Source organism: Symphalangus syndactylus, chromosome 17, assembly GCF_028878055.3.
Source record: "Symphalangus syndactylus isolate Jambi chromosome 17, NHGRI_mSymSyn1-v2.1_pri, whole genome shotgun sequence".
NCBI lineage: Eukaryota > Metazoa > Chordata > Mammalia > Primates > Hylobatidae > Symphalangus > Symphalangus syndactylus.
In genome coordinates this window covers 97,044,041-97,059,857 of record NC_072439.2, presented here as the reverse complement: position 1 = coordinate 97,059,857, position 15,817 = coordinate 97,044,041, and the positions used below count along the sequence as shown (strand labels likewise).

At 36.0% G+C, this 15,817-nt stretch overlaps 1 protein-coding gene across 5 annotated transcripts in view; it reads left to right on the top strand.

Moving 5' to 3' along the window:
• ACAP2 (ArfGAP with coiled-coil, ankyrin repeat and PH domains 2) overlaps positions 1-15,817 on the top strand; it is a 175,459-nt gene that overhangs the window by 121,028 nt on the left and 38,614 nt on the right. For 3 of the 5 annotated variants that reach the window (XM_063622161.1, XM_063622163.1, XM_063622165.1), the window contains 3 exons: positions 1,993-2,067; positions 8,450-8,562; positions 14,492-14,512. In XM_063622161.1, the coding sequence (XP_063478231.1) occupies positions 1,993-2,067; positions 8,450-8,562; positions 14,492-14,512 (209 nt within the window). The remainder of the gene's footprint in view (positions 1-1,992; positions 2,068-8,449; positions 8,563-14,491; positions 14,513-15,817) is intronic. The other 2 variants (XM_063622164.1, XM_063622162.1) reach the window with 1 other exon arrangement.

Below are 15,817 nucleotides of genomic sequence, written 5' to 3'. Positions count from 1 at the left end.
CAGCCGCAAGAGACATTTCTTACCAATTAGACAGGCAGAAGACCATCACCTACATTGCAGAATTCATATGTAAAGTATATGCGTGCATATTTGTAAATATTTTGAATTTGGGGGCTACCTTGTACTGCATTTCAGTCTGAATGAATGAATAATATTTATATGCCACTCAGAGCCATAAAACCCATAGGATGGTTAGTCCACTCATTCCGCATAAGAAACTTCTGTGAGAATATATTTTTCTAGCACACCATGTACAGCATTACCCACTAAATCAATGCTACATGTCACTAAGGTATGTGTGTATTAGATCCTAGAGTAGCATAGTTGCCACCTATATCATGTATTTTATAATAGTGATAGATCTGTTTCATTGTGGGTACTTTTTCAGTTAATCTTTATTACTTTTATTACTATTCAGTAATATTATCTGTGACTAGAATTATTCTTCTGTAGAAAAAACATCATTTGTGATAAGGGATCAAATAGTTTTTTTGAAAAAGACTTTTTAAAAATTTAGTTTTTAAAAGATATAACTTAAAATGTTTAGACATTTAATGCTTATCTTTCTCCATATTCCTGCTGATCTGATATGTATGTTTTAATTTATTCACTTATCGAACGTGTGTTAATCATTTAGAGGTGATGGAGGTTCAGAGTTGGAAAGGCATCATCATAGTCTAGACAATGAAACCCACATAATTAATAATGTATAACGCAATTATTGTTAGTTTAGCAAATAGGATTTCAAGAAGCCAGTGCATTTCTCATGACATATTACTGGAAATCAAATACTTCCCTCATGATGGATATCCTTTCTATGCCAAGGAACAAGAAAAATGGGTTTTATATATATATATGTATATATGTATATATGTATGTATGTATGTATGTATGTGTATATATGTATATGTGTATATATGTATATGTATATATGTATATGTGTATATATGTATATGTATATGTGTATATATATATATATATATAGATAGATAGATAGATATATTTTTTTTGGTGGAGGGGTGATGGAGACTTGCACTGCCACCCTGGCTAGTGTGCAGTGGTACGATCTTGGCCCGCTGCAACGCCTGCCTCGTGGGTTCAAGCGATTCTGCTGCCTCAGCCTCCTGAGTAGGTAGTATTACAGGCACCTGCCACCATGTCTAGCTAATTTTTTGTATTTTTAGAAGAGATGGAGTTTCTCTATGTTGGCCAGGCTGTTCTCGAACTCCTGACCTCGTGATCTGCCCACCTTAGCCTCCCAAAGTGCTGGGATTACAGGCGTGAGCCACTGCGCCCAGCCGGGTTTTATAGTTTTATTTAGTTTTTTTGAGCTTTTAAAAATGAGCCTTAAGAATTGCTGATTTCCTACCTTGGTCTTATGAATGATTACTATTCTTTTATTATTATTATTTTTAGCTTTCTCTTTTATCTCATGAATTATTTTTTCTTCTTTTTAGATTTGAGTATGACATTAGGGAGCCAACCTGAAAACCTGAAGAAGCATCTTGAATGATTGGAAGTAGCTGTTAGAGTGAATTTGTGAGAGCTAGGTTAGCTGGTTAATACTAGTTTAGCTGCACTACTTTTTGCTATTTGGGAAAGAAGTCACTAGTGTCTTCTTCGTATCTTTGATTTTAACTACCAGAATTTGCTTAGTGGGTCAGCAGGAGCTTAAGCTAGAGTCATTTTTGTTATTCAAGGATTGAACGTGTATCACTGGGGTACCTGTGACAAGGCCTCCACTCATTTATGTATGGCATCATGACTATTCTTGGAATTTTTTTTTTTTCTAGTGGAGATATGGATCTTCTCAAAGAGAACTTGATAGCAGAAAAAAATAGGAACTTCTACTTCAAAGTTTAGCCAAAATTTTTTAAATTAAGCTTAAATTGAGTGATTTTTTATTTATCTGTGAAATGATTTGGAATATGGTTTGAAAAAATAATCCATACTTTTTTTAAGTCTGCAGTTTTTTCTTTTCCCTTTTTACAGTTGGATCGACTGGTTGTGGATGCAGCAAAGGAGAAAAGAGAAATGGAGCAAAAACATTCCACCATTCAACAAAAGGTACCTCGGGAAAAATTAAAAATTAATTCCACTTTATACAATTGCTTGGTTGTTGGTTTATGCAAGGTATCATTGTATTGGAACAAATCTTTTGAGTTATTCTAATAATTGTGCAGATAAATTCCTCTTCTGTTTTTGAAGAGCAAAATGTTCTTCAGATTTTAAGGTATATATTTTGTTATTTTTTCAGATCTTTGAAAGCTATGCTTCTTGAACCAGTTTATAAAAATTTGAATCTCTTAGGGCCTTAACTAAGCTAAAAGTGGCCTTTAGTTAGAATTCAAAACACTATTCATAATTACATTTAGGATACCACCAACTCCCTGTAAAAGTGTGTGTCCGTGTGTGTGTTGCGGGCCAGGGAGTGTGGATGCACCTTAGTGTCAACATGCGTGTTTGGTCTTACAGACTTTCCAACTGCAGTCACTGCAAGGCAGCCTTTCCTCTCTGTCACAAGATGCTAAAACTTCACTTGCATTGCCTGTTAAATTGTCTAAGCCTGGCTAAACTTACTTTGAAAATATTTTTTAAAATGAAAACTCAAATATTAAACCAGTTTTTATTTCTTCATGCTAAAAGAGTTGAGTGTGACATTCCTGCAACTCAACTTTCTTATAAAGTCAGTGGTACTTTTTGTGTAGTTATCTGAAAATAAAAGGAGAGTGTTGAATATAGAAATATAAGTATGCACAGAATGCCTTCTGGCATTGCTTTAAGAAATCTGTTTTCTTGGTATTGAGCAGTAAAATCAACTTTTTTATGGTTTATTTAGAATTTAAAATACCAGTAAACTAGATCTGATATAGAAGATGTCAGTGGAAAAAGATGAAAACAAAATCAATAATAAAAGTAAGAAAAATTTAATTGATGATGGATTATTAATGCTCAAAGAAAAATAATTAAAGGAAAGATTTCTACAAGACCATCTTTAAGTTAGTTACTTTCTAGTTAGTGTCAGGTGAGACAAACTCCACATTTTATTTTGTTTCGTTTACAGTTAGATTAACTTTTGTTTGCGTAACTTTTTATTTTAAGTTGACAGATAAAAATTTTACATAATTAGAGTGTACAGTATGATGTGTTGATGGGTAACGAGTTTTAATGACATGATCATGAAAAGATTGCTAAAAATTGGGACCAATTGTTTTTAATTAAAATGAGATATGGTATTTGTAGAAATATTCGAATATTTCCTTAAATTGAATTACTTAATAAACACTATGCATCTTTTAATATCTTTTCCTATTGTGAACACAGTTCAGTGTTGTACTGAAGCTTCAAAAATGGTAAATTATTAACTCTAAGAATAACTTATTTGATTTTAAATAATATTCAACTGTTTTCCTTTAAAGAAAATAATGCTATTTTTTGCTCATTATGAATACTGACCTCTTTTCTGCCCTTAAATGCTGACACAAGGCTGCATTACAGGTAAAAAAAAAAAAAAAATCAGTCCACTAAAAACTAAGGGAAAGTATGTCTCATGTAGTTATGTAGATTTTTTCAAAAATTTAAGTTGATCAATTGGAGAAACAGTGATGCTTTGAACATTCATGTGTGGATATGTGCACGCATTTTACATTTCTGATGTATTTATACCTAGGAGTAAAACTGCCGAGTTAGAAGGTGTATTAGCATTAGCAGGTCATTTAGCATAAGTAGATAATGCTACATTGTTTTTCAAAATACTATACTATCTTAGCAGATAGCACTATATGAGAGTTCCTATTTGCCAGCTCATTATATTATGAGACTTTTAGATTTTGGCCAATTTGATCAGTAGATATAGACATCTTCTTGTAGTTTTAACTTCTTCAGTGACTAATGAGCTTAAGCACCTTATCTTATATCTATTGGTCTTTTGCACATCTTACTTGTAAAACGTCTATTAATCCTTCTCTCATTTTTCCACCAGGCTGCCTGACGTTTGATCGAATTTATAATATATTTGAGGCATATGTGTTTTTAATTTTCATATAGCTTATTTTTATTAGTCTTACGGTTGATGCTTTTTGTGTCTTGTTCAGTAAATCCTTTCCATTTCAAGATCATGAAGAGATATCTCTTGTATTATAGGTTTGCTTTTTAGATCTTTATTTTTTATTTTATTTTATTTTATTTTGGTCCTGTCGCCCAGGCTGGAGTGCGGTGGCGCGATCTCTGCTCACTGCAACCTCCGCCTCCTGGGTTTAAGTGATTCTCCTGCCTCAGCCTCCCAAGTAGCTGGGATTACAGTCGCACGCCACCATGCCCCAGCTAATTTTCGTATATTTAGTAGAGATGGGGTTTCGTCATGTTGGTCAGGATGGTCTTGATCTCCTGAACTCAGGTGATCCATCCACCTTGGCCTCCCAATGTGCTCGGATTACAGGTGTGAGCCACAGTGCTGGTTTTTAGATCTTTAATTGGGTTTTTGTGTGTGGTGTGAGGTAGAGATCTAGTTTCCTTTAATTCTCCCACTGGTAGTCAGTTGATCCAGACTAGTTATTAAGAAGTTTACTCTTTCCCAAATGCTCTGTGGTATGTCCTGTGTTATATATCACATTTCCATATATGTGAGGCCCATTTCAGTTTCTCTATTCTGTTTCACTGTCTTTTTGTCTAAACTATCAATACTATGCTGTCTTAATTATTTTTGGCTTCAGGGTGACTTCTTTAGTGACTAATGGGCATCTTATATTTATTGGTCATTTGGATATCCTATTTGTGAACTATTAGTCTTTATCTCATTTTCTTACCAGGTTGCCTAATTGTTGATCAAATGCTTTTAAAACTTTTTTTCTTTCTTTTTATTTTTCATTTTCAATTTTTGTGAGTACATAGTAGGTGGTATTATTTATGGGATACATGAAATATTTTGATACAGGCATGCAATGCATAATAAGCACATCATGGAAAACGGAGTATCCATCCCCTCAAGCATTTATCCTTTGTGTTACAAACAATCCTATTGTATTCTTTTAATTATTTTTAAATGTACAATTAAATGATTTTGACTGTAGTCACCCTGTTGTGCTATCAAATACTAGGTCTCATTCATTCTGGTTTTTTTTTGTATCCATTAACCATCCCTACTCGCTGACACCTCCAGTTCCCACCACCACTCCCAGCCTCTGGTAACCATCCTTCTACTCTCCAGCTCCCTGAGTCCAGTTGTTTTATTTTTTAGATCCCACAAATAAGTGAGAACATGAATGTTTGTCATTCTGTTCCTGGCAAGCAAATTCTTGATATCTAATAGCAAAGCTTCCTGCCTTCACTCCTTCAATTTTGTATGAATCAAAATTAATATCTTTATTTTATTATATCTTCAAATCTATGGGCTTAGTATATTCTCCATTTATTTAAGTTTTCTTTAATGGCTTTCATAAAGTTTTATGATTTTTCTTGTGCATCTTTTGTTAGATTTATTCCTAGACACTTGTATTCTGAATGTTATTTTTAAATGTATTTATTTTACCACTGTTCTGTCTGCGATAAAATTGATTTTTCTGTATTGATTTTGTAACTAGTAATCTCTTTTAATATTGATTTATCTCTCGATTCTTTTGGATGTTCTGTGTATGAAGTCTTATCATCTACCAATAATGATAGTTTTTTCCTTTCTTTCCAATCTTTTACTTTTTTTCTTTTGTCATTTTGCTGGCTAGGAGTTTCATCATGATCTTGAGTGAAAGTGGTAATGATGGTTTTTCTTGTCTTGTTTGCTGTTTCAAAGGGAAAGTTTCTATTAGATTCCCCTTTGACCAGCCTTGGTTTTGCATTCTGTCCCTGGACCTCACACTAAAACTCAAGTTCTCCTGATAGGCAGATGGCCTTGCTCTCCTTACCTCTTTGAATTCCAGTTTTCACTCAGTCTTTTGCCTTTGAGTATTCCTTCCTAGTTTGTCAGGTCATCAATGTATTTAAGGAGATTCTAACACTATGTCTTTCATCCAACATATTTCTTTGCTAAAGTTATGAAATCTGTCACATTTTAAGTACTACAAAATATTAGTTGATATTAATAGTAATTAAATTGAAGACAATTTATCTCAAGAAGTATAGTTGAAAATTAGAGAAACACTTGTAATGCCCTGCACTTTCAAGGAAGTCTTTTAAGTTGACCAAGGTTATGAAAAACTACAGATGTTACAAATGAAACCTTCAGAATGTTAACAAAGTCAATTATATTTATATTTATTGCTTAATTCTCTCTGTATAATTAATTATAGCCTCAAATAAATTTTAAATGAGGGCATTAAAGTTTCCCTGATTTTTTTTTTCCCTCCCAAAGAAAAAGTAGGAAGCAATGTAGCAATTTGTTTACAGATCCTGCTTCATTTGATTATTTTGGATTATCAGGTCTTTTAGTGGTTAAAGTTTCAAAGGTGTCAGGAGAGGTTATTTTTTTTTTCTCTATTGAAATTCTGAATTTAGTTTTTTTCCTGTTCCTGACTTAGTACACTCATAAATTTGGAGGGCCCTTAGACGGTTGTCACTCTGCCTTCCCTCCGGTGCAGGGCCCCAGCGTCTCAGTAAATGCTGCCAAAATGTTTCCCAAGACAGGACGTTTACTACTCCTTAATAGGATGAAATTCTAATTTTAATTATTGGTCCAGGAGGAATTTTAAAAGTTATGGGACTGGCTTTAGAGTTTTAAATTTGCTGAAAACAGCAGTCTTAGAGTTTTGTTCAAAATGCTTTGAAGTTTGTTAGGCAATATTTTAAATATTGAATTTCTGATTTCCAAACTTTATGAATGTTTGGAAGAAAATTGAAAGTTTAAATTGCATTCAGGTGAAGATTTAGATAATTAGAACGCTAGAAGAAGACTATGAGTGATTTCACAGTACTCATAAAAAAGTGAGTTCAACTTGCCCACTTCAAACTGTAGACTAAGATCTGATTCCTTTGAAAACTAAATTTTATTTTAGGAAAAAATGCCATAGACACTGTCAGATTCAAAAACTACCATGCCTGGGCTCAATGGCTCACACCTGTAATTCCTGCACTTTGGGAGGCTGAGGCAGGTGAATCACTTGAAGTCAGGAGTTTGAGACCAGCCTGGCTAACATGGTGAAATCCTGTCTCTACTAAAAATACAAAAATTAGCTGGGCGTGGTGGCAAACGTCTGTAGTTCCAGCTACTCAGGAGGCTGAGGCAGGAGTATCACTTGAACCGGGAAGCAGAGGTTGCAGTGAGCTGAGATTGCGCCACTGCACTCCAGCCTGGGTGACAGAGTGAGATTCTGTCTCAAAAAAAAAAAAAAAAAAAAAAAACTACCATGGTAGTAATATCTTTAGAAAATAGTGGTAACTTTAAATAATCCCAATTAAGGCCAGGCACAGTGGCTCACCTCTGTAATCCCAGCACTTTGGGAAGCCGAGGCGGGCAGATCACGAGGTCAGGAGATCGAAACCATCCTGGCTAACACGGTGAAACCCCGTCTCTACTAAAAATACAAAAAATTAGCCGGGCGTGGTGGCAGGCACCTGTAGTCCCAGCTACTCGGGAGGCTGAGGCAGGAGAATGGCGTGAACCTGGGAGGCGGAGCTTGCAGTGAGCCGAGATAGCACCACTGCACTCCAGCCTGGGTGACGGAGCAAGACTCCGTCTCAAAAAAAAAAAAAAAAATCCCAATTAAATATAATCATATACTTTAAAAAATTGTTAACACATATCACCATAGAATACTGTGATAGGCTGGGCACAGTGGCCCATGCCTGTAATCCCGACACTTTAGGAGGCTGAGGCAGACAGATCACCTGAGGTCAGGAATTCAAGACCAGCCTGGCCAACATGGTGAAACCCTGTCTCTACAAAAATACAAAAATTAGCTGGGCATGATGGCCTATGTCCGTAATTCCAGCTACATGGGAGACTGAGACAGGAGAATCACTTGAACCCGGGAGGCAGAGGTTGCAGTGAGCTGAGATCACTTCATTGCACTCCAGGCTGGGTGGCAGGCAGAGCGAGACTCTGTCTCAAAAAAAAAAAAAAAAAAAGTTATGATAAAACAAAGAATTTTAAATGTCATACCCTGTGTAGTATTTAGTTGTTTCCCTTGTTTATTTGTATACATATTATTTTATGCTTTTAATCACAATGTATATACAGCTTATATTGATTTATTTTCTGTTTTGCACTATATATGATTATATGTCCTTAGGTCATCACAATAAGTATTGCATAAAATAATCCACTAAAGTCAAATACTTTAATGTATTGAAACATTTCATTATTGATCATTTAAGTCCCCCTTCATTTTTCTTATTAATATTGTTGTAGCTGTCTTAATATAAACCTTTTCTTCCTTTTGAACTCTTTTCTTAGGATCCATTTCTTGTCTGGGAAACTTAGTCAAGTCATATGAACTTCTTTATGTGTTATTTTGTCTAGGATTTCTCCAGTGATGATTCTAAGTTAGAATATAACGTAGATGCTGCAAATGGCATAGTTATGGAAGGATATCTGTTCAAACGAGCCAGCAATGCCTTCAAAACTTGGAACAGGTAATATATTTCAAATACTAGTCTTGATCTGTACATAGTTTTGATTTTCTGACTTTCTCTGTGATTTGACAACTCTCTCCTTCATAATTCTTTAACTTCTGTAAATTCCATAGAAACTTTCCTGAACCCAGTCTATTGAAGATAGATGCCCTTTAGAAGCAGGTGAAGAATAAAATCATTAATTCTAAATTCTAAAAATAAGCAAGGATTAAATAAGGAAGCAAGGAGAATTTTTATAATGCTTGGTCTATAGTGGCTAGCTCATTATAGTAAATAAATTTTGAATATGGTCTACCTCCTATATTTGTCATAAAATAGATTTGGGTACAAATTATGAATATGATAGATGAATAGGACAAGTGAGCTTTCTTTTTTCTTTTGGTTTCTCCTCTGTATGATGTTTATGTACATTTTTTCTTAGTGTTTGCTTATTGTATTAGTACATTTTCTCACTGTTATAAAGATACTACCTGAGACTGGGTAATTTATAAAGAAAAGAGTTTTAATTGACTCACAGTTCTCCATGGCTGGGGAGGCCTCAGGAAACTTACAGTCATGGCAGAAGGTGAAGGGGAAGCAGGTACCTTCTTCGCAAGGCAGCAGAGAGAGAGTGCTCAGGGGAAATTGCTGCTTTTAAACCATTATATCTTGTGAGAACTCCCTCACTATCATGAGAACAGCATGGGGGAAACCGCTCCCATGATCCAATCACCTCCCACCAGGTCCTTTTTTCAACATGTGGGGATTACAATTTAAGATGAGATTTGGGTGGGGATACAGAGCCAAACCATATTTCACCCCTGGCCTTTCTCAAATCTCGTGTCCTTTTCACATTTCAAAATCAATCAGGACTTCCCAACAGTTCCCCAAAGTCTTATCTCATTCCACCATTAACTCAAAAGTCCAAGTCCACAGTCTTATCTGAGACAAGGCAAGTCCCTTCTGTCTATGAGCCTGTAAAATAAAAAACAAGTTAGTTACTTCCAAGATACAAGGGAGGTGTAGGCATTGGGTAAATGTTCCCATTCCAGATGGGAAAATATGACCAAAACAAAGGGGTCACAGGCCCCACACAAGTTTGAAACCCAGCCAGGCAGTCATTAAATCTTAAAGCTCTAAAATCTCCTTTGACTCCATGTCTCACATTCCAGGGCAGTCTATGCAGTGGGTGGGTTCCCATGGCCTTAGGCAACTCCACCTCTGTGGCTCTGCAGGCTATAGCCCCTGCACTGCTTTTATGGGCTGGCATTGAGTGCCTGCAGTGTTTCCAGGTGCATGGTGCAAGCTGTTGGTGGATCTACGTTTCTGGGGTCTGGAGGATGGTGGCCCTCTTCTCAAAGCTCCACTAGGCAGTGCCACAGTGGGGACTGTATGTGGGAGATCCAATCCCACATTCCCTTCTGCTCTGCTTTAGGAGAGGTTCTCCATGAGGGCTCCTCCCCTGCCGCAGACTTCTGCCTGGACCTTCAAGCATTTCTATACATCCTCTGGAATCTAGGTGGAGGTTCCCAAACCTAAATTCTCATCTTCCATGCATCTGTAGGCCTAATACCACATGGAAGCCACCAATACTTGGGGCTTGCCCACTCTGAAGCAGTGGCCCGAGCTGTACCTTGGCCTCTTTTAGCCATGGCTGGAATTGGAGTGGCTGGGATGCAGGGCACCAAGTCCCAAGGCTGCACAGAGCAGCAGAGTCCTGGGCCCTGGCCCACAATACTATTTTTCCCTCCTAGGTCTCCGGGCCTGTCATGGGAGGGTCTGCCTCAAAGATTTCTTACATGCCCTGGAGACATTTTTCCCATTGTCTTGGATGTAAACATTCAGCTCCTCATTATTTATGCAAATTTTTGCAGCTGGCTTGAATTTCTCCTCAGAAAATGGATTTTTCTTTTATATCTCATGGTCAGGTTGCAAATTTTCCAAACTGTTATGCTCTGCTTCCCTTTTAAACTAAGTTCCAATTTCATATCTTTTCTTTGTGAACACATATAACGGAACACTTTTGGGAAATCCGAGTCACCTCTTGAATGTTTTCCTGCTTAGAAATTTCTTCTGCCAGATATCCTAAATCCTCTCTCTCAAGTTTAAGGTTCCACAGATCTCTAGGGCAGGGGCAAAAATGCTGCCAGTCTCTTTGCTAAAGTATAGCGAGAGTGACATTTGTTCCAGTTCCCAATAAGTTCTTCATCTCCATCTGAGACCACCTCAGCCTGGACTTCATTGTCCATATCAGTATCAGCATTTTGGTCAAAAGCATTCAATAAGTCTCTTGGAAGTTCCAAACTTTCCCTCATCTTCCTGCCTTCTGAGCCCTCCAAACTGTTCCAACCTCTGCCTGTTACTCATTTCCAAAGTGGCTTCCACATTTTCAGATTATCTTTATAGCAGTACCCTACTCTGCTGGTACCAGTTCTCTGTATTAGTCCATGTTCACACTGCTATAAAGATACTACCTGAGACTGGGTAATTTATAAAGAAAGGAGTTTCAATTGACTGACAGTTCTCCATGGCTGGGGAAGCCCCAGGAAACTTAGAATTATGGCAGAAGGGGAAGCAGGCATCTTCCTCACGAAGGTGGTAGGAGAGAGCGAGCTCAGGGGAAACTGCCACTTTTAAACTATCAGATCTCCTAAGAACTCCCTCACCATCACGAGAACAGCATGGGGAAAACTGCCTGCATGACTCAGTGACCTCCCACCACATCCGGCCCACAGCACGTGGGGATTATAGTTAAAGGTGAGATTTGGGTAGTGACACAGAGCCAGTCCATATCACTTATGAATCTTTTTTTTTTCCTGCTCTTTGTGAACAAAATGCTTATGAATCTTTAAGCTAGGTGATACTGATCTTTTGATCTTTGCAATAACTTCAATAAAACAGGAGTTTTAGGAAATAGGATTTTTTTCATATATGAAGCTGTGGCAGTTGGTGCTCCTTTATTCTAAACTTGATGGCTACCAAAAACTTTGAAGGTTTTGCTAAACAAATTTTTATAAAATATAAATCTGTTAAATGTCTGTTAAAAGAATGTATAAAATATTTCATTGTATTTTCTCATGTAGTAATATACTAAAATGAAATAACTTCAGACATTAAAGCTTCAACCAAAAGACTGATTGTCACAGGATCATTCTTCTGGGTATCAGTGCTTATCTTTTATTCAAGGATGCCTCTATTTTTGCCAAAAATAAAAAAGTAGTCAAAAAAATTCTGTAATATGAGTAGTAGTTGGATTCTAGTTGATTTACTATTATATTATTGGCTATAATGTGTTTATTACTTGAAGAGAATATGAATTTAATGATGTTGTTTTTATTTTAAAAAAATGGACATTAGTAAATATAATTTCCTAGTAAGTTTAACTTTGTGTACATTTTTGTTAAATGGAAAAATTTAATGTTTTATTAAAATGGGTTTCTAGTGTAATTATTTTTATGTCTTGGTGTTGAGGTTATATAGAAAAAACATTCACTGGGTGGGCACAGTGGCTCACGCCTATAATCCCAGCACTTCGGGAGACTGGGGCAGGTGAATCACTTGAGGTCAGGAGTTTGAGACCAGCCTGGCCAACATGGTGAAATCCCTTCTCTACTAAAAATACAAAAATTAGCCTGGCGTGGTGGTGTATACCTATAATCCCAGCTACTCAGCAGGCTAAGGCAGGAGAATTGCTTGAACACAGGAGGCAGAGGCTGCAGTGAGCCGAGATTGCACCACTGCACTCCAGCCTGGGTGAGACTCTGTCTCAAAAAAAAAAAAAATTCACTGACATTTCTGAACGTCGGTGATTTATTGAGCATTCCCCAGCATTTGATATTGCCAGATGTTTACATGGTAGATGGTTTGTTTTATTCAAAATAATTTTTCTGAACCTGAGAGTGAATATAAAATGGAAAGAATAATGATTATATTTGATGTTAAACCTGACTTTAGAGAGCTTTAAAAATAATACATAAGCTGGACATGGTGGTTCATGCCTGTAATCCTAGCACTTTGGGAGGCTGAGGTGGGTGTATCACTTGAGGCCAGGAGTTTGAGACCAGCCTGGCCAACACAGTGAAACCCTGTCTTTACTAAAAATAGAAAAAATTAGCTGGACGTGGTGGCGCATGCCTGTAATCCCAGCTACTTGGGAGGCTGAGGCAGAAGAATCGCTTGAACCTAGGAGGCAGAAGTTGTAGTGAGTCAAGATTGTGCCACCGCACTTCCAGTCTGGGCGACACAGTGAGACTCTGCCTCTCAAATAAATACATAAATAAATAAAAATAAGAATAGTACATGAATATAGGGGGACCAACTCAAGTGGTGTGGTTAGAAATAATGTTTCTAGCTAAAGTGAAAATGAAAACTTAAAATTACATTTTCTAAGCTCTAAAAAGTAAGACAGTAGTCTTTTAAGCCTTTCCTGACAAATTTCTGTAGCCAGAGTAGAAGTTGGAAAAAAAAAAAAAACAAAGAAAAAACAGCTTGACCGGTGAGTCTTTATAATAAAGATTCTCACCAGTATGTTTTCATGATATAATGGCAGAATTGAATTTAGCCTTCAGATTTCAAAACAACCTACTTAAAGTTTAACAAAGTGAAAATACAGTAGATCCATAGAAACATACTATTATGTTAAGAAGAAAAGAAATGAACTTCCATGGACTACTACAATGAGAGATGGTCTCAGACTTCAAAATGAAGCATAGTAAGTGTTAGTGGAATATTGCACTACCATTTAGGACAATAGAAGGAAATTAATTTTGATTTACACATGAACCTTTTCATTATTATTTATTTTCTGAATTACATTGGCATAGATATTAAAACAGCTAAAATCAAGTGAGGAATAATGGTTAAATTTTCAGTTGCAGACATGACCTCCTGTTTACAAAGTGAAAAAAAAATGCCTTTGGAAATTAGGCTGTTGTTAAAGGAGATGCCATCTGTACGTAGTGAAATGGCAGTTATTGATTAGAATCATAGATTGTAGAGCACCCTTGTTTTCAATAAAGAAATGGAACTTCAGAGAGATAGTCACTCTTTCAAGGTCACACAGCTGGTTTGTGAACAAATTGAGGTGCAAAACCTGGAACTCTGAACTCTGAAGAAGGAAAATAAATAGATACTAACATAATTTATTTAGTGATAACTTGGAAACACTAATAACAAAACTGAATAATTACTTGCTATGCTCAGTCTTTGTTGAAATAGAAAATACAGCTAAAAGCATAGAATGTACTACATGGTATTTTAAAGCAAAATGTTCTGTATGCTGCTGGTATAGATGTAAACGTTTTATTTCTATTGGCCTTTTGTATTATAAGAAGTGTATACATAGATTAAAGATTAATACTACGTATGTGTGGCCTTCAAGTCACTGATATCATTTCATGAAAATGGGGTGGGCAATTGGGAGAAATGTTTTTGGCTAATATTTTATAATCTTTGATATCCTCTATTTAGTGAACCTACTTTCTTTATGAAAACTTTTCATTTATCTCAGGTTTATATAGGCAATTCCTACAGTGATTATTTTCCTTAATTTTTAGGAGCAGCTTATTAAGATGAGGCGCGAGATACTATCTATATTTTATAGCCATGACCATTGAGGCAGAAAATAATAGTAGAGGTATATCCCAAGTATGCTAAGTCCTACCAGAACTTCCTGTAACATAGTATTTGAAGAACTTTTTGAATATTCTTGAAATTTTCAGAGTCTTAAGAGTTGGAATTAATTGTACAAATGCATATGTGTATAAAAAGTAAATAAAATGCAACAGATACTTTTGATTATTTTGTTAGGTTCAGAGCTTAAGCTTGTTTCTTAATTCTTGCTTTATTTTCGTATCATGCTAGTCCTTTGCTTATTTTGCACATTTTTCGTTTTCATTCTTTTACCACCTTTCCCTTATGTTTTAATCCTGCCCCTTTTTTCACACGACAGGAAAAAGCCCGATCATATCAGGTACCAAATGGCTTCCTTCCCTTTACCCTCATCTTACTCCAGTTTCCTTTTTGGCACGAGAAAGCTCATAATTAACTTGCATTCCAGTTGGATTACTTGCAATGGATAAAAAGTCTCTTTATGTTTTACATTGGGAAGAAAATATAAATATTTTGAGAAATGGAATTATACCTTTTAATTGTACATCTCCTCAATTTGTTTTAATCTGTAAAGGAATATTTGATTTATTTATAATTACCCAAAGAAGATACAGATTGAGTAATTTACTTTTTTTTTTTTTTTAAACATATCTTAGTTTTTTAAAAAGAGAAATAAAGGCTGGATGTGGTGGCATGCCTCTGTGGTCCCAGTTACTCCAGAGGCTGAGGTGGGAGGATCACTTGAGCCCAGGATTTCCAGACTGCAGTGAGCTATGATTGCACCACGACACTCCAGGCTGAGTGACAGAGTGAGGCCCTGTCTCTCAAAAAATTACATATATGTCTAAACAAATAAAAATATAGAGGGAGATAAGCTAGTAAACTCTTTTTAAAAATTTGAGCAGTAACTAGGATTAGTCCTTTTGGTAAATCCATATTGATTATGTTGAAAGACTACATTGTCAGTTCGTTACCTTTTTTTTGTTTTGCCATTTATTTTCTCTGTATAAAAATAAATTGAAGTAAAGGAGCATTCATGTTCAGGCTTTTAATTTTTACCAGTTGTTTACCTGTTTGGCACTTACATGAATGTGTAAATAAACCCATCATCTGTATAGTTCTAGTGATAAAGCTTCTACAGATTTAGAAGTTTGACTTTTACTCATGTTCTTGATTTCAAGAGCAGTCTGGGACTAGTGATCAAACATGGTAAAAGATAACTCGATTTTTTTGTTTATGTATATTTTTCTTTTCCTTCCCAAATTTTGTCATTTGGAAGCTCTAATTGGTATGTTAATATTAATAATATTTAATAATTTATAAATTTAATATTTACAACAAATATATTTTAAAGTATAATATTTAGAATTTAATAAAATGTGTATTATATTGAGTTATTTCAATTTGAGATACAAAGTGGTACCTTATTTTTCTTAATGAAGCACGAAATTTTTCTATTTTAAAAACTGTCTTGGCTGGGCACAGTGGCTCATGCCTGTAATCCCAGCACTTTGAGAGGCTGAGGCGGGTGGATCACTTGGGGTCAGGAGTTCAGGACCAGCTTGGCCAACGTGGCGAAACCCCGTCTCTACTAAAAATACAAAAATTAGCCGGGCGTGGTGGTGCATGCCTGTAATCCCAGCTACTCAGGAGACTGAGGCAGGAG